Source organism: Aythya marila (assembly GCF_965140915.1).
Source record: "Aythya marila genome assembly, chromosome: 3".
In the NCBI taxonomy this organism is placed as follows: Eukaryota; Metazoa; Chordata; class Aves; order Anseriformes; family Anatidae; genus Aythya; species Aythya marila.
Window position 1 is genome coordinate 55,385,878 of NC_139044.1, and position 25,812 is coordinate 55,411,689.

General features: G+C 37.9%; 2 protein-coding genes across 2 annotated transcripts; one reads left to right on the forward strand and one right to left on the reverse strand.

Annotated features, from left to right (window-relative positions):
- Window positions 1-713: 713 nt before the first annotated feature.
- Window positions 714-22,281, reverse strand: SERAC1 (serine active site containing 1). Its single transcript, XM_082755575.1, has 17 exons — window positions 21,910-22,281; window positions 21,092-21,180; window positions 19,706-19,742; window positions 19,264-19,400; window positions 18,877-18,966; window positions 17,519-17,650; window positions 16,891-17,012; window positions 14,769-14,897; window positions 13,510-13,623; window positions 12,756-12,918; window positions 9,697-9,847; window positions 8,701-8,842; window positions 7,769-7,869; window positions 5,625-5,722; window positions 4,828-5,010; window positions 4,220-4,363; window positions 714-2,660 (listed from the first exon to the last, which is right to left on the reverse strand). The coding sequence occupies exons 2-17, from the start codon at window positions 21,177-21,179 to the stop codon at window positions 2,524-2,526; spliced, it is 1,968 nt and encodes a 655-aa protein (XP_082611701.1). The 5' UTR covers window position 21,180; window positions 21,910-22,281; the 3' UTR covers window positions 714-2,523.
- Window positions 22,282-22,385: 104 nt separating this feature from the next.
- GTF2H5 (general transcription factor IIH subunit 5) lies at window positions 22,386-25,812 on the forward strand. The gene is made up of 3 exons (XM_082755576.1): window positions 22,386-22,443; window positions 22,598-22,694; window positions 25,425-25,812. The coding sequence occupies exons 2-3, from the start codon at window positions 22,660-22,662 to the stop codon at window positions 25,603-25,605; spliced, it is 216 nt and encodes a 71-aa protein (XP_082611702.1). The 5' UTR covers window positions 22,386-22,443; window positions 22,598-22,659; the 3' UTR covers window positions 25,606-25,812.

Here is a 25,812-nt window from a genome sequence, read left to right on the forward strand (position 1 = left end):
CAACAGCAAAAAAAAAAGGAACCAAAACCAAAGTATTTTTTTTAGAATTTCCACTCTAATAAAACTGTATTTTTATTGTTCCTTTTTTGGGTCCAAATTTGACATTTTGACCGGAGTGAAAAGTTGTCCTTTCCTTGATAGCTACACTGCCTAGCACCATGAAGCACAAATCACCGTTTGCACTATTGTAAAAACAGCAATTAAAAACTTGATTACTGCTGCTACCAGAAATACCAGCACAGGTACACAACAGTGCCGGACAACCCCAAGCAGGAGAGCTGACAAATTCCTGTCAGCGTTCCCTTCCTGCCTTACCATTTGTGTCTCAGCGCAGACAGCTCCCACACACCTCCTAGCCACACCTGCAGCTGGGTGGGATTAAGGACAGTGCTTGAGGTGTAAGAATCCGCCCAAAGGCTCTGTGTTCTGAATTAACACGACACCAGAGAAGCACAAGAGCTTACGGGTCTAACAGGAAGTGAACAAGAACACTGCAGCAGACCTATATGGCTCTAGGGCCAGTGACTGTACATGATTTAGGAGGCACTTTTGCAAAACCTAAAAGCACAACTGCAAACCTGCTCAGCCTGGCAAAACACCAATGGCAAACTGTACCCCTCAATGCTCTTGCCTTTAGACAAAGGGTAAGCATTACCTTGCTCCAGCACGAGACCATCACCGAGAAACACTGCAGGTCTTTAATAAACATGAACACGAAGCAGAGCCATCTTTTCACAGATCGTTCACCTTTAATACATTTTGTGGCATGTCTAATACATTTTTAAAAACACATTTAGTTACTATATGTGGAAGAAACACCCTCAAAGTTAGTTTTAAAAGTTGCACATATATACACACAATAACAAAAAGGAGAAAGTTGTCTCACAAGTTCCAGTTACAAAACAGAGATGCATTACTCAACAAGATTAATGTTATGTCATTGATCTGAGTCCCTCGAAGCCACAAAACTCTATTAAAATCAATACAAGACTTGTCAGACTGAGCACAGTTATTAGAAGCCCTGTCTATTGACAATGAATTCAACGTACCTCTTACTTTGTGAATACAAAGTGTGCCGATATATTTACACGCTGAAGTCTGAACCACGGTGTAAACAGGATAAACCTCTAGAAATTAGGGAAGATTGGTACATTTTCTATTTGAAATACTGCCACCTAGCGTTCTTTCCTGTATCTTGCTTAGGGGAAAAATGCTCTGTGCTAGTGCAGTCCTGCACCTTCTCTGTACTGCTGTGAATTTTACCGTGCAGCTGCAGCAGGTCACAGCTCAACTTCCAAAGATGCATTTTCAAATACTTCTGAGCACTCGGGTCCAGGAGGATGCTGTGAGAAGAGCTGAGGGGGCCTCAGAACCTGGCAGGACTGCAATGGCCGCTGACCCCTACGCCAAGCCCACGCAGAACTGCAAGGAGCATTGCACACCTGGCAGCTTTCAGGGCCATAATTCCTAGGCCAGGAATATCAGATCCATCACATAAATGCTAGAGATGTCTTCAGCCTGTCATCAATGCAGGCCTTATTTAACAACTCATCAGCCAGGGGAGCACAGCCTAATCATAGCCTATGCTTGTCTTCAGAGAGAGTTGGGGGTGGAAGGGAAGGAAGGAAGGGGAGCACAGTTCGGCTAGCTTCTCTTAACTATGTTGCAAACTAGCTGTGCCTTTAAAAAAGTGGCTGAGCAGTGCCATTTTTTTCTAAAAATAATTATTTCTCATCAGTACTGTTAAGGTATCCTTAACATAAAGTCAAATAAGACACCACTAATTCTTTTGCTGTATCTACACCAGTAAACAGTTGGGCCTCCCAAAACCAAACGTTTGGGATCCTCTGCATTTTCACCAAGGCAAATTACAAAAATGCCTGTACTTGGGCCACTAACCAAAATGCTGCCTTCACGCACTTGGATCAATGTCCTCAGGCTTCTGTCACTCTATTAACATGGGCAGTAAACCAAAGCTTGAAGACAGCCACGTGCTTCTTCCCCTTTTTTACTCAACAAATAGCTATCTCAATTAATTGTTTCTGATTCTCAACGTAAGTCTTTAGTCCCAGATATATGTTGACCTTAACGAGACTGCCTGCCTTCAGAGCAACCTTTCCTGGCTAAAAGGAGATGCACAGGCACCCTCCACAGTCCAGTTATTACTCCAGAGGGACATCTGTATACTGAGTGAAACTTAGCTTCCACTGCCTCCCCATCCCTCCTCAGCCAGATTGCTGGAGAATTTGCACACATTCTGTCAACAGACCATGGTTACTCGAAGCCACTCGCTTTCTTTTTGCCAGGTTTATGGGAGTGTCTTTCAGTTTGTATTTCTTTTGAATATATTTTAGAAATAAAGTTAGAGAGGTCTCTAAGTTGGAGACGTACTAAAAATTGTTTTAGCAGCAGATACTACTGACATAGCATCTCTGGGGTTGTGCAGGTCTTCTAACAAGTGTTAGGAGAACTTACTGTGGTACACCAAATAGTGGAAATAAGCAGACAAGGATGGCAAAAACCTCAGTCTCCGAGGTCTGTGGCTAAAACATCCTGAATGAACTTCAGTGTCCGCTGGTACAGGAAAGCATTCTTGTTCTTTGGCTTACAAATATTAAGGTGATTCACATCCACTGGAATAAGGTCTCCAATACCTAACCCTGGGAGAGAAAAAAAAAGAAAAAAAAGATGAAGAAAAAACTACCGAAGTTTGTAAGATCACCTAGACTGAAAAGCACATGTTGCATTAGCATTTTATCTCTCAAAAGCAATTTCTCTTGCCTTCTGTTTAACTAGCTTGGCTCAGTTATTTTTTAAACGTGCTAAAAGCATCAACACATGCTGTCAATAACCTGATAGGCTGCACATTGCTGCAAAAGCCACACTGGTAAACCATTAGGTCCGGAGTTCTTCTGTCTTTATCAGGAACTCAGAGATGTACATTTCTCCATACAGACAACTTTGAAGAATCAAAGCTTCATTTAGCAGCACCCGGCCACTGGTTAAGTCCTAACTGCACTTTAAGCACTGACACGAACAGGGACAGGGTTTAACCCAGGGTACCCACATTCTGAAAAAGTCTAAATCAATGCTGTTTTTTACATTACTACTAATTGCCCATATTCCTTAAGAAATATTGTGATGCGGAGACTAAAAAGAGAACTGGAGTGAAGCTGAAATATGCCACAGATCACTACACACATTTCCAGGGAGATTAAAACCTTGCCTTGCTTGGCTGTAGAATACAAGCATTCCATTTCCACTGGCAGATCTTGGGGCACACTATTGCATTGACTCTTTCCTGACAGCTATCGCTACTAGTTTACATTTCACTTAGGTTGCTGTAACTGCCACATTCCAGTTTATTATCTATTCATTCAATTTCCTGTGAAATCCTTCATTTTGCTTGGAACTTTGTATTTTAAGCCACACAAAATTACTCTGGAGCAGAATTAAGGTTTGCTTCCACGTGCACAAACATGTATGTAAGAAACACTGAGTATATGGCTCATCAGCCTGATTTCTGAAAAAAAAAAAAGAGTGGGGTATCACTGAACTACCATGAACCCTAAAAATACTTTGGAGAGAGCTCACATGCTGCACTGTATCATCTCTAGAAGAGAAATATACTACAAAATCATTAAGCACACAGTGCAATCTTTTTTTTTTTTTTGCCTACTAAAGGCAAAACAGCAGAGAGAAATCTTCAGGAGGCAAACTATGTTAAACCACGTTAGTTAACCACCTCAAATATGGAAGATAAAGGCTTCTTAACAATGAAAAGCAAGTTAGTGACTTTTTATTCCTATAAACAGTTTGCTGATTTTCATTGTTATTTTTAAAAGGAGAAAATAGCTGGAATTTTTGGGAACTTCTGAAACACTATTCAGCCTCCCTGTGCAAGGATAAACAACAGTTACTCATTATCATAAAGGCAAGGAATACACCAGTGTAACACTAGACCTGCTTTTTGCAATAAGCAAGCTTTACTGGCACTTGGAACAAAAACCAAACAATTGGTATTGTAAGACACAAACACAGCTTCCCTCTGATCTCAGCTGGAAGATTGTAGTTTAAATTCAGCCAGAATTTTAAACAAATAAACAAAAACCACAACAAAACATAACACGCGTATTTTTCTAGGTCTTTCGCCCTTAGAATCCTTCCTCATAATAAATGCCACATGAATATGTACAAAAGTAAAGAAAAGTTGACTTACTTGCTGATTCTAGCGGTACGACATGCAGTTTTATCATGCTGCCTATGTGTGTGGGTAAGGTTTCGGCAAAACTCAGGACTGGAAATTTCTCATCTTTGGCAAAAGACAGGAAGTCATCATTCAGCTCTTTAAGGGCAGGTGAATCTGAAAAAGAGTAACATAATTTTTGCAGCGGTATCTTGAACAGAAGATCAGAACTTTTGTCTGAAAGACTCCATTCCCAACCAGATATTCTGGAAAAAATAAAGACTCCAGTAAAAGGAGTAGCTTTTTTTTTTTTTTTAATTTATTTTTCCAGAAATCATATGCAACACATTGTTTACTCCTGTATTGCATGTAATCTATTTAGGATTCTGAAACTTAGCACGTTACCTTGCTAAATGAACTAAACTATTCTTCTATAAACTTGCTCTGACTCCCTTTCCCCTCCCCCACATCTGCCATCAAAAAAAAAGTTACTCGTCAATTCAACACAAACATAAACATAAGGAGGGTGTTTGTTGGGTTTAATCCATTTTTTTTCCTGATAGCATGATAAAAAAATTGATAAACATCAAGAACAGATTAGCACAGATCCCTGCTGTTAAAGGGAAGCAAAGTGAGCATACCCTTGCTGAGTTCTTTAACCTCCACAGAAGGAAAGAGAAGATATCTGGCATTTATGGAATATTCAGCCAGCTGGGACCCATGGTGAGGTACGCTATAAAATATGATTCCTCTTGTGTTGTTTACAATTTTACCCATTTCTGGATTCTTGGAAGCATCCACCAGCATCTTTTTGACTAGAAGACCTGGCAACAGAAACTGAATTAATGCAGGAATTTAAACCACCATGAAAATAATGATCATGTTATATTATCCATGAAGCAACTAAAGCATATTCTTGCCTCAGTTGATTAGTCCTTGGTTTGTCAAATCTGTAAGATTAAGTCAGAAACAACGACTGAGACATTAAAATGAAATGTCAACGAATGACGCAAATCCATTTCTACCAACTTTTACGATTCGCTTTAAGCCTGCTAATGACATTTAATGTATGCCAGATCACGAAGAAAAATTTGCCTCTGAATTGCCACTTATGTGGATTTCAACTCATTAATTTTCTGTTTTTAAATCAACACAGTACAAACAAACAGGAGAAAAATCCATTCGGAACGTGTGTGCTACTGAATATAATGCAACAGGAAACTAGAAATCTATTCTGCATTTTCAGATCTTTGTAATTTTTTTTTTTTTTTTTTTTTTTTTTTTTACCTAAACTAAGTTTAGGTAAAAATCTAGGTTTTAAACCTAATTTCACCTAAACTATTCAGAATAATTGCCTTTCAGACTGAATTTGGTAACCAGCTTATTCTGAAATGTAACAGCAGATATGTACATTCTATCAGACAGGCAAGATACTCACCACCCATGCTGTGTGACACCCATACTAGGGGTCTGTCTCCAATCCCAGCAGCTCTGAGCTTCTCAAGAAGCTCATTGCTCCTGTACGCAATTGACTTCCTGTAAAGAATAAAGAAACATGAGCACAATGAAGCATGAGTTGAATAGCAACATTAAGCAGAATAAATTTTCAGTGCTGCAGGTTTATGAAAGTGAATTCAGTAGATAAAACGTTAATCACTTAATTATTGTTAATACATTGAAAACTAAAATTGTCAAAAACTTCTGCAATGTCAGCTTCATAGGGATGATAGGAATTTAAATACATTCAGCTTCTTGGTCTTGCCAGAAAGTGTTATTTTAATTTCATTCACTTCCTTTAGCTTTAGTTCTGCAAATCTCTTTTAAATATTTTAAAGGCAAGTATTTACACAGTTTTACAGAATAATGTTTTAATTTTACAAAAGCATCATCAATGCATAATAAACTTTATCCTCTGAACCAAGAATATGCCTAATATCTGACAAAAAATGTACTTTGCTAAACAATGCTCAAGTTGTGGAGCAAAATTATTCAGGAAATTAATAACTAATTGCATGATCAACCATTACATTTTAAAAAAAAATCAAAGATGATGTCTGTAATACTTTTACAAATAATTATCTCTAAATTCTTTGTACTAGAACAGGATAAAACCATAATGATCTCCACTTTGTAACTGATGAAAAGGATAAGTAAGCTACGTGTTAAAGGTTGAAAATGAATCTTCTGTGATAGAACCACAACAAAACTGATCCCAATCCCCAACCTAAGCTTGAAAGGGTGAAATCATCACTCCTTCTGTGCATGATTACTGTTACACTATGCAAGAAAGACACTTTGATAATGGAAACATCAGGATATGGGGGCAACCACTGTGTAAAGCCTAATTCACTTTATCTCTATTGGTTCTCAGCATTCTCACTAGAAGTAGCTCTAAGATAACACATACGAGAAGGACACTCAGTTGTGTTTTTTCAGCTAAGTAATAGGCTTTAGGATAGCTGAGGGACTTAAAAACCTCAGTAAAAACTACCTGTTTGTTACTGTCACTGTTCTGCCTGATTTCAAACAGAGTTATTAACAGCCACATCTTCCTTATTTTTTCCTGCTTATGTGTTTACTTCCATTCAATAATTGCATCATTTTGTTGTGTATCATTAGGGAGGAGGGTATTAACAAGTGCCAAGCTCTCAAGCTCTTACACACATGGTGCTTTCTTTCTCCCTTTCACAAAACGTAATTAATTTTCAGATTCTTAATTTGTCAGCAATCACACATGTGCTTTTATGGAAGTCCATGAGTTGAATCTAGTTACACACTGATGTATCTGCATAACAGATTGAAGGATTCAGATTAGGATTTGATTCAAAGATCACTGAAGTCAATTACTGAGTCTCAAATCCATTCAAGCCAAATCATCTTTACAGGCTCAAAGTATTTTTATTTTTTTGACGTTAACATGTTCGGAGGTAGTGTCTTCCTCTAATCTATCTGGTTCCTGGTCAGTAAAACACAATTCCTCTGTCAAGGGCAGTGGTTTTATTACACTATCAGACCAAACCTCAGCGTGAGTTTGAGATTTAATCAATTATTTCTTAATTTGTGTCTAAAACTTAATTTCTTAAAAAATCCTAGTTTAATAATGTCTAAAACACTCTTAATTTAAAACAATCTTAAAACAGTTGCTGCATTTCATCTGTCAAAGACTTATTGGAATCTCTTTCCAGGAAATAACATTTCTTGAATAAAATAATATGCTTTGTTTTACCATGAGTAAAAGTCACAGTACAGCAAACTGAAAGACAGTTGGGTCATTTTTAAGTTTAAGAAATACTCGCCTTAACATGCAAAACTGATGTTCTATTTACATCTAATAGAATGGTTTGGTGTCTGCTCTAAACATGAAGCAGAACAGGCTGTCAGAAATTAGGAAGTTGCAGCAGTTTAAATCATGTGGTTAAAAAGCTCACATAAACATGACTGTACCCTAGTTTTTTCCAAGCTTGATTTTCAAATACAGCAGGAAAAGTTAATTTTACTGTTTCACCCTAGGTGAAACAAAGGATTAGCTTTATGGGTCTCCCTCTGGATCCCCCTCCAAGCTGCAGACATTTCATTTGTTACCTGTGAGGCTCAACAGGACATTTTGCTTTCCAGTCACTCAAACGCGTGTCATATTCCACAGAAATGATTCTAAGGGTGGGACAGTCTGAAGCCAGCCATGTCTAAATTAAAGAAAAAACACCAGCAAAAGGAGCTTATAATTGAAGTACTTAAACTCTTGCAAGCACTTTATAAGCAACGGAGCAAAGTTGTTATTATGAGGACAGCATCAAGCAAGATTTCTGCTCTTCATTAAAACCCAAATACATCTTACACCTACACTATTACTCTTTTATTGCATTCTGGCAAACTCTAGCCAGCTCCTTAGCCAAAAGTTGGCAGAGGATGGAGATGGATTAACTTGTGCATTCCTGGCTCCATCTCCTGGGTGACACAAAAATTACAAAGACTACGAAAGAATGATCAGTTCAAGTCTTAAAGAGGTACTTTGGTGGTTATGCCAACGTGAGTTGCTTGAAGCAGTAATGACTTACTTACCAATCATATTTATGCAGCAATCTGCACACATTGAAATACTCACACACTGACATAAGAAAACATAGTTAACTTGTTTAAAGATGTAATTTTTTGTATCTTTCCAAGCAGTAACATTCCATCAAAAAGAATGAGACCATGAGGTAGGTGGACATTGCCTCCTGTTTCACCAGCAGAATGATGTTGACACCCCTAACTTTAGCAGGGATTTTCCTTTGCAAGAACAACCTGCTCAAGATTTCAGCTTGCTAACAAAAACGTATGAGGAACTCAAAAAGTGCTACTTGCATAACAGATTAAAAGTCATTTGATTCAAAATAGACAACTGCCAGACAGCGTAATTCTAGATTGTCTGGATCATTTCTCCTTAAAGAGAAAACATCAATTGTATGTGAAAATGTGTGGGTTGTTGGTTTTTTTTTTGTTTGTTTGTTTGTTTGTTTTTTTTCCTTTTTTACCTTTGGCCAGCACTGGCTGTACTCCTCTTCCACTTCTGAAGCCTTTTTATCCAAAGGCTGGTCAACATCTTGCTGTCGCCAGGTTTTAAATGCTGCTCCCAAAAGACCGTGAACAAAAAGGATATCTGCTCTGATGGGCTGACTGATACAGAAAGGAACTTTTAAAGAGAGGCGTGGTACATATTCTTTCAGCAAATTAAATTTACACAAAACATTTAACCTAAGGGGTACCAAAATGCTATTTCTAACACCATACATGATTACCTGTCTTATGAAATATGACATGTTGTTCATGATATTTCAAAGAGGATACTCAGATCAAGACAAACAACAGGGATCCACCCAGAAGAGCTATACAGAAAGAGGTATGGAAAGTACCAACCTCTTATTTCATATATTTCCATAACGAAAAATGCCATTCTCTGCACCTACTATTGATGCAGCTTAGTAGTTCCTGCTTTGTCATCAAATTAAGACTTTCACTAACTGACTCCCCTGTATTCAGTGAGTAGCACCAATGACCCAGGGAATAATAGTTACTAAGTGACATACCACGTTGGAGACTGCTTCAGTCCCAGATCAACAATCACTACTAAAAGAAGCTGATGAACAATCACTATTAAAAGAAGGTGAGGCTTCTTTTACTGCAGCCTAGGCCAACGTGCAGCTGCCAGGAGAATAATTGCAGGGCACTGTGTCTCAGAAGACAGCCAGTGCAAAGGTTAAACGTATGCAAAGCAATAATTCATCTCATGATTCGTGTCTGGATTTTCCAAGCAACACAATAATACTCCTCTCACAGCTATGAGCTGCTCTAAAGCACTTCCATTGTTCTCTTATTTGAGGATCTAAATCAAAGTCACCTCAACCCACTGAAAAGCCAGAGGAGCAAGTGACAGGAGTACAGCTGCATTCTCACTCAACTCTTCTGAAGTTTTAACTGAATGTTATAGCAAGTAACTAAAAGTCCAGCACGCACAATTTCTTCCGCTTTACCTGCTACGATATTGTGGATGTAAGATGTAAACACCATCTGGATACTTCTCTTGTACTGTGTCTCTGTCTAGATTAGCCAAAGCTCTGGATGCATGAGAAGACTGAATGACATGTGGGGATTTCATTACTTCAGCAAGCACAGAAACCCAACCTACATTGAAAAAATAAAGCAGTGGGTTAACTAATTAGAAACATCAGCCAGACAAGAGAACTCAAATATCATCCTTCAAAAGCAGTAATTGTGAAAATAGACATTAGAACATAAGAGTGGTAATATCACATCAAATTATTTCAACCCACTCCTCTTTACTGCAGGAAAGCCAGCGCTAGGTAAGTGGAAATGCTACTATTAAAAATCCAGAGTGGTGAGGAGGCAATGTATTTTACTACTGCTCAGCTTATGATCAGAAGCAGAACCTCTCCTCCAAAGGAAAATAAAGTGCATCAGCAGGTCAGCACAGTAGTCACAGAGAGAGAACAGATCTCAACTCTCTTTTTGCAGGTAAGATGCAAGAAAGACAGCAAACAGAAATGTCCCCAAGAGAAAATGAAACTTGAATCACAGGAAAAAGAAAACAACCCACCGGAATCATGGCAGGTGGAAAAACTGATGCTTGCTGTGAACAGCCATTTCTAATTTTAAATACCAGAGTGTGCAAAATTTGTTTAGGGAATTAAAGGGTTTTATTATTTACTATTCTAACAATAATATACTATTTATATTTGTCAAACATAAGAGAATAAGTGACAGAAACTTTTGAATACATTCCTCAAAGTTTTAAGTCATAGCTAACTCCAGAAAAAACAGACACTTTATAGTATCTCACCTAACAAAACTTACAGTTTCTTAGATATGGATGAGGATGTTCATAGACTACTGAGAAATGCAAAGGAATATCTTTTACACAACCACACACACACACACACACAAATACAGCATTTAAATGTGTTAAGAGAAAACTGAGTCAGATTGATTGTATGGATCTCTGATGAATGAGGAAAAAACATTAAAACCTAGGTAGACAACAACCAACAAAATATTCAGAGCACACATCCACACAAAATGGGAAAAGGGTGAAAATTTGACATAAAATTTTTTCATGAAGAAAAATTTCCTAAATTAAAAATAAGCTTGCTCCTAGAGTGGACTGAAGAATATTTTAAGTGCTGCCAAAGATCTTGCAGAAAACATCCTCAGCAGGGGATAACTGGGTAGATAACTGGGTAGGGGTTAGGCTGCAAACTAAAACAGCTGTGAGAACATGATGCACAAGCAGCAGGACATGAAGGAGCCCACAGGCACCAGAAGTTACACAGGCTCATCTCTGTCTCCTACCACTGTAACGGTTCTGGTTTCTCACACTCCAACTACCTCACGGAGAGACAGCAACGCTGCTCCTGGCAGTCCCCAGGTTCCCCTGCTCTTTCTCTGCCTCTGCTTTCCTCTCCACCACGGTGCAGTCTCAGCATGAGGACTGAGCAGACTGGGAAAATCACCTCTCGTGATCTGCTGACAACTCCTCATTTGATGCAGCCCATGACCCTGTTGGCTTTTTGGGCTGCATGCGCCCACTGCTGCTTCACATCAAGCTTTTCATCCACCAGTACTCCCAAGTCCTTCTCCACGGGGCAGAGGTTCTTCCTTCCCATGCATCACCCAACAACAAATGGCAAGTCTTAACGGCTCATCATCATCAGCATCTAGCTGCTCATCTCTGGAGTCCAGTTCAGTCTAAAATTCTGTTTATACTAACAGCTTTGTCCCACAGACCTCCTTGCTCTTCTGTTTTGATCTCTTCCTCTATATATATGGTTTCATCAGTCACCACAGTAACATAAGAATGGTCCTACAGCTCACAACAAAGGCCTTTGCAGTCCCAGCTGTCCTCTAAGACAGCAGTAATGGCAGTTGTGGAAAGATAAAAGAACAATAAAAGGACAAGTAGATAATGCTGATTTTCCACTAAAACTTCTCAGCTTTCTGCAGTCAGCTCGGGGTTTTCTGAGATATAGACAGCATCTCTGCATTTTTCTTTCCATTAATTTTTCTAATCAATTTTTCAAAGCTCTGCAAGTCTTCAGCAACCACAATATTTTGTATCAAGTTTGAGTTTGGTTATATGTTATATGGAAAAAAAAAAAAAATACTATTTTAAATTATCAGAAGTTAAAACAAACAATGTAAGAGAATCTTTGGTCCTGCATTACAAAAAACAGCAGATGATCGTTCCCCCTTTGCCTTCTCTACCCCAATGAGCACTTTACAAATCTTCACCATATTCTCCTTCAGTTTTTTTTTCCAGGCAAAGTGTCTTTGTCATTTGTTCTTTACACCACAGACATTGCAAATTTTCAGTCATCCTCATTATCTTTCCTTGTACCTCTGCTACTTCTCCTTTTTGCAAAAATGCACACCGTGGTTAAGAGGTAGATCCCAGCCTGGATGCATACAAAAAGCAGAATATTTATGTTTCCCATTTTTCTTTTTATTCTTTCCTATCAAAACATAGGGAATTGTTTGTTTGGTACAGAACAAGAAGGAAGAACTTCACTCTAATCTCTAGGGGTTATTAATAGAAGGGGCCTCAGAGCAAAGCTTACCAGAAGTTACTTGCCTAACAAAAGCAAGGGAGAGTGGGAAGCCATGTTTTACTTTATTCCAAAATGTGAGGACTACAAGCTGGTCCTTCATGAGACTAAAACACTGTCATTTAAAATGTAATATCTATAAGGTAGATGATCTGTGAGAGTAGGAAATTCAAAAGACTTTTGCTAGTAACCTGAACCAAACATCAAAAATGTCCAAGTTTTCACCATTCATTAAAGACCTCTGCAGCACTGACATTTATTGGCTAGACAGCATACAGAAGTTTTTAAATCGACAGTCTGGATGTTTTGTGTAAAAACAAACAAACAAGAGAGACACACACACAAAACATATATAGAAGACACACCATTAACACAGTCCTTTGCATTTCACAATAGTGCTGAATCCACTGAAAAATTTAGAATAGAGACGTAGCACTCAGCCTGCTTGCACTTGCTTTCTTTCCTTTTACCTGCACGTACTATGGATGAATGAAGGCGTTCATCCAAAGCCATATTTCCAATAATACGAATTATGTTCCTCTGTATTTTTGCAGAATCTTTACGTAGTTGGTATATCCTCTGTAGCAGCTGAAGGCCTCCTTGAGCTTCAATTTTGTCACAGTGAGAAGAAACCTGGCATCATATAACAAATACAGCAATAAGTAGATGCTCTGCAAAAGGTTTCTCTGTGATGCTTTTAATACAGGAAATAGGGAGCTTTTAGGAGCTGATGCCATACACAGTCCTTACTACATAAAAATTCTTATTAATCTAGCATTTATAATGTCGTAGTCAAAAAGGGAGTAAATATTTTAATATGTTAAATTACAAGCATGCTTTCTACAGATTGACAACTTGAAAGATGCTGAGCATCATCGCTCTACTCTCCTCCACATCTGTGGGAGACGAGATCGCCATCCACTTGGCAGCTGAAGTAAAGTTCAAGAGTCTGAGCAGAACAATCATCTGCACTTGTTAAAGCACTAAGTCAGCAGGACTTACAGACGCATGCAGGCATATTACAGGGGAACTTTTCCAGGCTAATTAGAAATAATAAAAGAACTTACAGATAACTTACCCACATGATTCATATCAGTCTCAGTTGCCTGAAAGCTCTTACAAATAGATGAGGGGTAGGAGACAAGAAAGTAACTCCTTCCCAGTACATGGGAGCCTTAGAAAGGAGTGTTTATAAATGTAGATTTTCAGTTGTAGAAATATTACCTTAGAATGTTGCACTAAAGCTTGCAAGCAGAAGAGTTCTACTGTCTCCGAAGGAATTTTACTCAGTGTCTCACAATATGGAAGTCCATTTCCCCCAAAACACCATAAGCCTCCCTGAAATGAGAATCAGTAAAAATGATAACACATTCCAAATGGTTACATAAAATAAGCATTTCTAAAGTAAAATGTTAAGTGTGTAATGATCTATAGAAATTGCTACAGAGTGCTCAGCATATACGCATTTTTAAATGTACAAATTATACAGCAGCATGCCATAAAAATGTCTATTTTTAACTGAAAATATTAAATAGATTTTCAATCAGAAGCCTCTATAGTCTATTAACTTCAAAACATACAATAAAGGGAGAAAAATGTAGGATTTTATTCACGTTAATGAATGTCATCTTTTGTTTGCTTAATGGTAAGGAAGAGAGATTCAGACTTCAGCTAGACTTCCATAGTTTCAAGAATGAGAAGAGGAGGAAAATAAGGTCTTCAACACTTAGCATAGTCTCAGAAGCCCAGTCTGTCTCAATCACGCAGTAGGAAGATCAGCATAACTTTGAGAAAGAACAATTTTAAGAAAAGGTTGGATGTGGCACTCAGGGACATGGTTTAGTGGATAATGTTAGTGGTAGGGGGACAGTTGGACCAGGTGATCCTGGAGGTCTTTTCCAACTTTAATGATTCTATGATTTTTTAGGACAGTATGATTATGCAAAATGTTTCCAAGTGTGGCCTTACCAGAGATCTTTTTTGTAGCAAGAGCCCTTGCTGTGTAAACAATAATAGAATCTCAGTGTAAAAATATTACATATTGTTTGTGTCATAGGAAAGAAAGAGTTCTTGCACTCTGAAATCTCTAAATAAACCCTGTTAGACATCGTTATTACAATATGACAGTTGAATCTTCTTAACAAAAGAACAAACAACGGTAAGATGAAATGTGAAACATCACTTTATGAATACTGCAAAGGGAAGGAAGTATTCTGGATAAAATGCTGAAATACCTGCTTTATGGAAGGCTTGTAGATAAAGATATCATCTCTTACTAGACCAACTAGTGTAGCTGGGAAAAATAAACAACCTTTCAAACACACTGACTGTACACAGAAGAGATTTTACTAAGTAGTAACGTCACAATGTCTCTGTATTTCTCTTCCTCTTACAATGCTCAAAAATAAGGAAATAGGTTTGTATCTTTGAGCTCTGCAGGAACAAAGAAACCAAATAGTTCTGTTCTGCAGATGGAAACTCACCCTTTGAGCAGCAAGAGTCTGACTGCTTTCACGTAAAGCAAGAGATGTGAAGTACTGGACACATGGATCAAGATCGGTCTGAGGTAAAGACACTAATAACAAGCGAAGCTGATCTTCTATGAGATAATCCTGTGAGAAGTAAACATAAAATAACTGTTAATTCTGTCCAAAGCATGAAACAAAACATGATACAGAAGAACAAAAAGATCTTAAATAATTCAAGCAGCTAAATTAATATGGCCTGGACTTCAGTGCTCTGCAACTTGGGTTTAATAGTTATACTCCTGTAAAAACTTTGAAGAATGGTAATTCTAAAACCAGACAATTGATTGATAAAAAATAAGATTTAAGCTTCATACTTTGGTGGCCTTTTTCTAGTAAGTGTGGAAGGGAAAAAGAAAGAATGGGATGCTCTTGGCACAATAAGCTTAAAAGTTCACCCATACCTACACAGTAATTTTGATGCTGCTGTATTAAAATGGCTGTGTAAATTACTAGTCAAAACTACAAGCACTACTACTATTTTAACCTTCAAAATATTCATACAGGTACTTATTTAGTAATCCATTGTAGGTGACAGGAGAACAGATTCAACAAAGTAATTTTATTTGCACACAGACATAGAACTTCTAGTTACTCTAATTCTTGCTACAGAGATGGGAGATGTGTCTGATGTGCAGAGCAACACTTGCTGACAGAATGATTTCCTTCAACTACCTAAGTAACAGATTGGTATCTGTAACTCCAATCACCCAGCAATCATACTGCTGTAAAAATAAAGCATATACACAACCATATACTAGTATAACCTAGTACCTCAGGACTGACAGGTACAGATCCACCATCATGTAATGTTACAGAAATAATAAAGGAAAAAAGTCACTACCAATCAAAGCTGATTTTCAGAGTTTTATTGTCTAAAATGTACAGGTATTCTATGACAGTGATGGTTCTATGATTCTCTTCTATGACAGTATCTTAGGCTTCTTATCTTAGGCTTTGTGTGCCAATTCTGTGTATTTAAGAAGCTGACCTGAAGCCAGGATTGCTCAAACCATCATATATACATTCTTAGCGATTAATATAAAACCAAAGCAAGGTCAAATCTATGCAATACATTGGTAGCCAAAAGCTGGGAAAAAAAAGAGGTGGGCCTATAGCATGCCTAGATATAAAGAAAACAAGTCAGGTAGACATCACTGTACATAAAGAGGATGGGGAAGAACTGTATCTCCAACTCAGAGTCTCTGAAAGCATTCAGGAATTTAAGACAGGTAACTTAAAGCTGTTCTAGACATTAGAAATTTGCTTAACTGATTAATCTGCATCACCGTATCACAGTACAAAGCATTTCTGCAGCTAAAAATCACACTAACTGAACTTTCTGTTGGAATACTATTCAATTAGATCTAACAAGGACTGTGATAAATCAGTTAAAGCTTAGTTCATAGTAATAACAGCAAAGTTCATCTCCAAGCACTTTCTATGATTTCTAAATGCAAAAATAAGTAGCTTAAAATATCAAAAGGAGACAGATTTTTTGGTGAAAAGCAGGTGTTACTATATTGGTAACTCAACACGTTGGATGAATTTTTCCAGGCAGCAAATTTGCCTTGCACCTGCACTTTGCAGTCATATGGTACACTCAAAACGGTTTCCATACCTACATAGCCAAGGTTACAGCTGCGTGCCAGAGCACTATTCAGAGCACCACACTAGCACAGAGAGGATGCAAGGTCCTCCAGGAGTGCTCTCTAGATGTAGGATTCTGTCAGAATCAACAAGGCAACCTGAGATGACTTAATATAATACTGCTTTGCATTGCCTGTCAGGTACAGACAGGCAGAGCATGCATCAGACTTGTTGACTGGAACCAGCTTCACTGCTGCTGAACGTGTAATTTTCTTTGACGGTATGTCTGAATAATTGATCAAACCCCCGTTCCTAGCTTGTTGCATCACACCATTCACTAATACAGATATACTCCAGAGGTGTACCACTATATTATAGTTTTGTGTTTTGGTCTTCATTTCAGTACCAATTTTCTCCTCAAGAACTCCAATCAGTATGGTCACAAACAAGTAAGCAAAAATCAGTTAATACCTACATTTCATTTACTTACATTCTTCGTTTTTGGCAGTGATGGTGGAGGCAGGAAAAAGCGAAGATCGACATCTTTGGATCGAGCCAAACCTATGGCAGTCCTCTGATCACAGGCTTGAGCAACCGTACCATACTGATAATCTGTAGTAAAAGAACTTCAGTGTTAGGGTTAAAACTGACTGTAAAGATGTCATTTGGTTTTAAATGTGGTTTCTGATCCACTTTGTAACTGTACTTGAAAACAGAATAACATCTCTACAAACTACTTAAATAAGCTCTGATTTTGGAGTCACGAATTCCAAAAGGTGAAACAGCAGTTTCTGTTGGGTTCACCCAACAGAAAGACCCAAGAACTAACAAACGGGAACTGCTCTCCGCCACCAAGGCAACATCATTCTAACTGGTGATTGCATCTCACTGGTGGGGAAGCAGAGAGAGGCCTGCGCTTCCGATACATACTCTGTATGAGGGTATTAGGAAAAAAAATTGCTTCACATGTAAATAAAAACACATTCTAGACCAAGTTACAGAACATATTACCCTCCTCACAGCTACCGGCCTTTTTTGGTGTTGGCAGCCGATTTGCAGGAGCTAACTGAGACTTGTTGAGTTTCTGAGCTGAATTAAACTACATCAGCATACATTACCATGCCAGTGAGTGTTCTTCGCCAGATCTTGTACAGCCTGCAGTCGGACCTCTTTGTTTTCTGACTGAGTCCTTTTCAAGAGGAGCCATAAGGCACACTCATGATCTTCTCCATCAAATGTACTGAAGTGTTCTTTACCAGAAAAGGAATTAAAACAAAATTATTATTATTAAATAGCATTTTAACAGCCACGTTTCTATTCATTGAATAAAAACATCCGTTCCTTCTAATATTTCAATATTAGCTGTTAAAAATAATTTGTAATATTTTAACATTAAACTGGTACAATAAATGATGACAGAATTACAATAGTAAAATGCTGATCTTTAAATTATAATAGGATGTTTTTAATTCGGTTTAATGTCATCAACCTGGTATTCTGTGTATCTGCTACATACACATACTGGCTGGCACTCACCAACCAGATCTACCAGCTTCCAGTAAGAGCTGAAAACGGTGAGCAGCTCTGAGGCTCTGACCTTGAACAATTAATTTCATAGCACTATACTGGAGGTACTTATTGTTATAACCATTCAACAGATAGTTACATGAGAATAGATAGTATGCCTCAGGAGCAATTTCTTAATTAGAATTGAATTTCTTATTTTAAATTCCTCTTAAAAAACAGTGACACATGCCTTTATAAAAAGACCACGCTGCTTTTAGTTAATGTTGGCAATTCTGATGAAAGAATAACATGCTTTTTGAAAAGGAAATTTTAGCAATTATTTCAACTCCAAAACACCTTTCATAGAATCACAGAATGGTTAGTGTTGGAAGGGACCTTAAAGATCATCTAATTCCAACCCTCCTCCCACCAGACCAGGTTGCCCAAAGTCCCATCCAGCCTGGCCTTGAACACCTCCAGGGATGGGCATCCAAAGCTTCTCTGGGCAGCCTGTGCCAGAGCCTCACCACCCTTACAATATAGAATTTCTTCCTAACACCTAATCTTAATTTACTGTCTTTCAGTTAAAAACTGTTACCCTTTGTTCTATCACTACACTCCCTGAAAAAAATCCTTTGTATATGACATTTGGGTATCAAATATTAACTTGGCATCGTAAGCTTCAAATCTCTTCTGAAACAGAAAAGCAATCTCAAATTTCTTCTACAAATCTCTTCGTAATCATCACTTCTACTTACTTAAAGAAAAAGAATGGTTTCAGTACATATAAAATCAATATTATGTATTAATACAGGAAGTTATATTAAAAGCTATTAAATAATATTTCCACTGTTTCAAACACAATATAAAATGCTAAGTTTTTAAGAAAAAATATTTTACCTTCTAAAAGGCTTAGGTTTTACCATTCAAAATCATAATTCATGGATAAAGCTGTGCCTTTAATACCTACCATTAAAAGGTCTCCAGAAGAGTTTAGCTTCTGCTTCTAGAATTTTCCTCACTGCTTTATGGATTTCTTTTCTGGCATGGTATGTGATCCCTACAAGAGTATTTTCAGGTATTTTTATATATATATATATATATATATATATATATATATGCATACATACATGTAGCTATAATGTAGCTATAAAGTACATTATATATAAAGTGCATATAGGACTATATTAAAAAAAAACAGCTGGCAGCTTAAAAAACATTAGGTGACATTGTGAAGGATATTATTTTTTGTAACAGATCTCAAGAAATATATCTTCCTTGATATAAAGGTGAATTCCAGAAATAATCTATTCTCTTAAAATTTTATTTTTAGATTCCGAACAATTACGTATCTTACCTTGATATTCACTTGGATTTAGAGAAGATGTTCGTATATATACATGGGATTTTAGTTTTTCTTGATGTATAGCTTGAGTATCGATTTGGAGTAATTTCTTTAAGGACAGAACTTCATATGTAATGAATACAAAACCTCTTTAAATAAAAGAGAACTGTACATGAATATTATTTAAAAAAGAAAAACCACCGCAAAAATGTTATCATTTTATTATAAATCATTCTTTCTTCAAAAAGATCAGATTTTACCAAATACATGAGTCTACAAATTATTTCAACTCAGCACAGCATAGAAAAAAATGAAATAAAATAATAATTACCAGAGAATATGCTTCAAAACTATATTCTATCATTACATAATAGTCACATTTTTTGAAAGTAACATGAATTAAAATTTTAACTGTATACATAAGTTACATATAAACTTGTTAGTTACAACTTACCCTAGTACAAGAGATCCAGTTACCTTTGCAACTTTTCCTTGAAAAATGAAAAAAATCACATCAAAGTCATGTGTATCATCTCAATACAAATAGTTAGCATTTGACCACCAAACAGTAAGAATTTCAGTAATTAAGAGTAAGATTGTTAATGTTTTTCTATTTCTCTATGGCTTTCGGGAAATCTCTACCTGAATTTAAAAATAATGAAAATATGATTCAGTTAGAATTTCCTGCTCTCCTAAACTCAGCAATAAAATGCATCTCATCAATGCTATGTACTTTGAATGCTATTACCTATTCATTGTCTAGGTACAGGAATTAACAGTAAAAATTCTGTCTATATCACTAGCATTCACTTGAGACTCCATGTTATTTTAAGTTCACTTTTCCTTACATTACTTGGGTGTTTCTTCACTGTATGTGAAAAGCCCTGCAGAATCACCCTAAGAAAATATATATTTCAAATAATTCCATTAGGAAAAAAAAATTATAAAGGAAAGAGTTGAATTAATGCACGCCCCTTGCAGCAATCTCCCTTTAAATCCAAAGATTCCTGTCAGGTTTGAAGTATTTGTCCTGGACAGAGTTCAGCTGATTATCTAGATGTAAGGATCTCAATCCAGAACAACTCTATTAATAACAGTAGCAGCAAACCCAACAGAACATATCTCACCTATCATGAAAAACTGATTTTCTTCAGCAAGAACTGGGAGGTTTGCCCTATACCCACTCTCAGCAGGTTCTGCCTTTGCAACGCTTTAAGAATATTGGCATGTAGACAAGAGGCAGCTACATGCTGAAGAAATAGCTGGCAGAGAGGGTTTGAAGAGGGAGAAAATAAATAAATAAATGCAGTGCTTCCTGTCAAGCAGAAGTGGAAATGTTCTATCTTTTAGTGCTGGAAAATAAACTTTAGAGTTGTAAGAATTCTAGTTCTATACAGAAGGCACCAAAGAAAGCAGAACTTAGCAGAGAAGATTGTAGAACTAAAATCAGTAAATAAGGAGAAAGAAACAAAAGACATTGAAATGTTGATTCAAGGGTTGCCCTGTGACTAACAGTTTATAGATACAATGGTTTCATTGCACTGTAGGTTAAGAAAAAAAGAAAGAAAGAAAAAAAAAAAAAAACATGAAAAATTAAGTTTAAGACTGTAATTTGGGGAAACTCTCATCATCCATGTAACATCCTGGTATCGTTATTGCTAATATTGCTATGCGAGGTTAGAAGCAGACATCCAGGTCAGGCAAATAAAAGCTTCTGATCATAAATTATGCAGAGCTTTAGATCTTTTTGTAGCATTTAATTATGCACAGAAGTATGCCAATACAGATTTCTTCCCTTTTTATTAGCACCAGTGAACGATACTTACAAAACTGTACTTACTTATGTCATTCCAGGGTAAGGTTTTTTGGGTGGGTGGACCAGAGGTTATCTGTCTACAGCAAAATATACAGTAAGCAGCCACTGACATTCTGTTAAAAATAATAATAATTTTAAAAAAGTAATTATTGATTTGAGAATTACAACAGAAAACCTGTCGTAGTTTCCCCCCCCAGTCTTTTTACAGCAAAGGTCACAATAATAAAGGTTGTAATAAACAGCAAAGGTCATAAACCAAATTTATGTCATTTTGCTCGACATAAAACACTCTAATTAAACTTGTCTAAAAACTCCTGAATTTAACAGGCTGCAGTTCAATCACAGAAGTCTACAGCAGTGTTTCACGCAATTACGTGTTACTGTTGATATTAGTAAGTATGCTTCCCCAATTAACTTCTCTTTTCCTACTTCTTAGTAACTCTCCCTTAAATACCAGATATGGCTATATCTCCATGAAGACAGCACTTGGTATAACACACATTTTAACACAGCTCAGTAACTGACTGGTTTTAAAGGCCTGATTTAATTGATTCTGTCTTAACACATGTATTACTTTGAGTCAAAATGCAGTCAAAATCTATTATTTTGACTTCCTAGGCTCCAAGAACATAGTTTTGTCATTAAAGGGCAAATCAGACTAACATTTATGCGTTTATTTTGCTGACAGAACATACTTCAAGAATAGAAAAACTCCACAGTTAATGAAGGCTTCATTTTAACCTCCGTGCAGGGAGCTCCTGTGGAAGCATAGCTGTGAAGCATTAAGAAACAGGGCAATTCAATTTAAGCCTTTACATTTTATCTATAGAAGAAAAACTTACCTAAAGTTACAAAAACATACAGGTTTGCTTTGGCTACCGACAACAACAACCAAATGGTGCGTGTTGCTTCTGCTGGAGGCTTTGCCCAAATCCCTAATAGCCTGAATGAATTTTCAGTGCAAGAATTGCTCGGAAATCCACCGGGAACGTTAAACATTTACAACAAATCGCAAAACACACGAATCTGTTGCTGCGAAATTGACATTTTATCAGGTGAAATCTGAGCGTTCGCATCGACGCGCTTACGCTGACGGCGAAATACTACGCGAATCTGCACAAACAGGCTTAAACCACGCCGCTACCGATATTTAGCACACTTAGCCAACGATTATGTTGAAAATACGGGTGTTCATATATCAAATACAGCCTGCATTGCCCCCCGCCCCCCCGCTACCTTCCGCCGGCCCCGCCGCTCCCCCGGCGCAGCGCCGTGACGCCAGGAGCCGCCCGCCCGCCCCTCACAGCCGCGGGGCGAGGCCCGGCGCCTGCGCAGTGCGCGCGCGGCCGGAGCGGCGGGGACGTGCGCGCCTGAGGGTGCGTGCGGGGCGGGGGCGGGGGCGGGGGCGCGCGGGGGCTGAGGGCGCTGCACCCCTCAGAGCCGCCTCGCTCAGGGCGGGCGGGTGGCGGGGTGCCGGGTGCGACCGCGGCTCCTTTCTCCGTCTCCATCTCCTTCTCCTTGTCCCTCCAGGCCGGCCCTGCCTGTGTGAGCCCAGCCCGTGCCTCCCGGGAGCCGTGCGAGAGCCTGCGAGGATGGTGAACGTGCTGAAGGGCGTGCTGATCGAGTGGTGAGGGCGCCGCGCCCTGCCGCGGGGTTTTCCTCCCAGGGTTTTGTTATTTTCCACATAAACGCTGCCTTTCCGCTGTTGTTTCTCCACCGTCACACGTTCCTCACACGTAGTGTGTGGTGGTTTGGCGCCTGGGCCGTGTGTCGTCCCTTTAGTGATTCTGGAGGGGAAATTATATCATTTTCCACCCTTATTTTCGTTAATTCCAGCCCAAATTCCACGCAGGGCTGGTGTGTGGCTCTGTAGGCCATGCTCTAGGAGTAGCACTCGTGTAACGTGTACCAGTCAGCTGTTGACACACGCACAGTGCATCTATTTAAACACAGTTTAGACTAAGGATTTGGTAATTGCTTGCCTCCACGTTAAAGGAGGGTTTTGGAGGCATTACCTATCACTACATGGCATAATATATCTGCTGTATGCTTAAATTGTAAACATATTTACAGGATATAACTGCAAAAGGGCAGAAGCAATGGTGTGCTTGCTGTATTAACTTCCAGGCTGACTGGACGTGGGCCAGCTCACGTCTGGATATCTCATGGCTGTGTGTGAGCAGCTTCAGGCCTGAATTTTACCATAACAAAAAGCTTATCTGCTCAAATTTGTCCCCACTGTGGGATGTTGACAAACCCAAACACAAGAAAGTGTCTATATGACTATGTAAGTGCTTCGATGATTATGTAAAGGTGCCCAAAGCAGAATTACTGACCAACAAAGCAAGAAGTTTTAATACCCCACACAGTTAGTACAGTGTTGTGTGTTGCACCTTATTTGTTTTTCATATACTGAAAGATCAGTCTTCTTGTACAGCCTCATGGCCACTTTCCTGTTAGTGTTAGAATGGAACTTAATCATCCTCCCTGGAAGGGAAAGGAATCTTCTATCTGATAACAACCCTACGCTGTTTGTTATTACAGTTTCAACAGGCCCTTGGGAAACCAATATTTGTGTTGGATGTTTCTTGTTTTCTCCCCGGCATTGCATAAGGGTAGCCACTGACTGGGCACAAAGTTCCATCCTAGAAGAAAATGCAAGATTCTTGCAAAACTGTCCTCTTGTTTACGCTTCAGATATAAATTTTTTACAACCCAAAATTTTGAGGGTATTCAAGAAAACAAGTAGGCAGAGAGTGGGGAAAAAAAGATGCTTCTGAATGTTTAAATCACACAAACAAAACAGTGAAATGCTGATACTGTGTAGGTCTTTCTCGATGTTATTCCAGTATATAGCTAAGCTGTTCTTGGGACAAAATATAAAGGGTTATAACCTTCAAATACTGAACAAGATCAGTGTTTGTCCTGTAGTATACTTCTACTGGCACTGATTACAGATCTGAATGTTGATTATGTAAAAATCAGTCTGCGTATTGCCTAACATCAGACTGGTCATACCAATTAGGACAAGTGCCATCTAGTACCAGTAGCATGTTGGTAAGATACAGCTGAATGAAACAAGCAAAAAGAAACCTCCCTGCACCCGTCAAAAAGGGGGTGTGGAAGAAGGCTGGGAACCACATATTTCTAGTATCTGATTTTTCTTAAATCTTTTGTGTCATCTTTTACTTCTCTTCTTACATGCCAGAACACATAAAGAATAACTTTGCTAAAGAAGATGGAGATTACAGACTTTCACATTCTCCTTGCCTCAAAATTATTTTGTACTTTACGGACTTACCTTGTTTTAATCATACTTGTACAAGTTTGAGGCTAATATTAACGATTGCTTTTTGAGTTGCTGGTGGCTGAGCATGGAGAGGGGTTTGGTTTCATAGTGTATGGCTTTATTGTCGTATCTATCTTAGGTGAGGGAATGTTGATCCTTATACTGCATTTAAAAGAGACAATTGACCAAGGAATTCTTTTGAGATGGTGTTGCCAATTACTACTTTGCCAAAACAACCACATTCATAATTTTAAAGTGTTCTGAGCTACCCAACTGCAATTTCCTGCACATATTCATGCACCAGTTATTGCAACCCAATACGAAGTGTTACCAAATCCCATTCCTTTCCTGTTTTGTTTTTTAAAAAAAAAAAAAAAAAAACTGAAAATAATATTATGTCTCAATTCTTCAAAATTGCAGTGGATCAAAGCTTATATTTTGAAGCTACTTTTTCTTTATCTAGCTGCTCAGTATAATGCATCCATCTCAGTTACGTAATTTGCATGCTTCTGAAATGTTCTCTCCTATACACTTATATTTAACTTCCAAGGTGATATCATGAAAAAGAAGAGACTGTTAGTTGGAGTGGTAAATGTACAGTTCATATACGACCATGTGACCACTTGCTTTCTATGATATTCTACTTCAAGGTGTTTGTTCTGCTGGGTTTTGGTTACACTTACACAAAAATGTGCTTCAAAGTGCTATTTCTGAAAACAGAAATGTAAGTTTAAACTCACCTTGTTAAGGTGAGGCTTTTTTTTTTTTTTAAGCTACTTGTGTAAATGCAATGTAGTGGCACTTCTCTGCTAATCAAGCAGCCCATTCTTTTTCGACATGGTTATAAATTATGTTTTTATCTCTACAGTAACCAAAACAATTTTATTTCCAGAGAAACAACTGTTTCAAAAGCTTCATAATCTTATTTTAAGATTGTGAGCAGCTCTTGACGTTAGTGTTATTTCCCAAACAACTTTCGAAGTGTCTTAAAAGGGTGTGGGTTTTTATTTGGTTTTAGCTGTATCTTATTGCAATGAGACAGAATCTGATGTGTGTTTGTCTCTACAGCGACCCAGCAATGAAGCAGTTTCTGCTCTACTTGGATGAGTCAAATGCGCTGGGAAAGAAGTTCATCATACAAGACCTGGATGAAACTCATGTCTTTGTTTTAGCCGAGTTGGTTAACTTCCTCCAGGAGAGAGTGGGCGAGCTGATGGACCAGAACTCTTTTCCTATTACTCAGAAATAAAAAGGCTGGAGAAATGAGACTACTGCCAGTTTGGGAATAGTGAATTTCAATAACTTGGGTTGTTACTGTTTTAATAGATAAATTATGGTTAGTAAGTTCTACCTGAAAGTGGCTATTCTAGAAAACTGATAATTTTCAAAATATTCTTGAATTTTGTTTCTCACTTTGAAAGATTATGGTATCTTTATTAAAATCCATAAAATGATA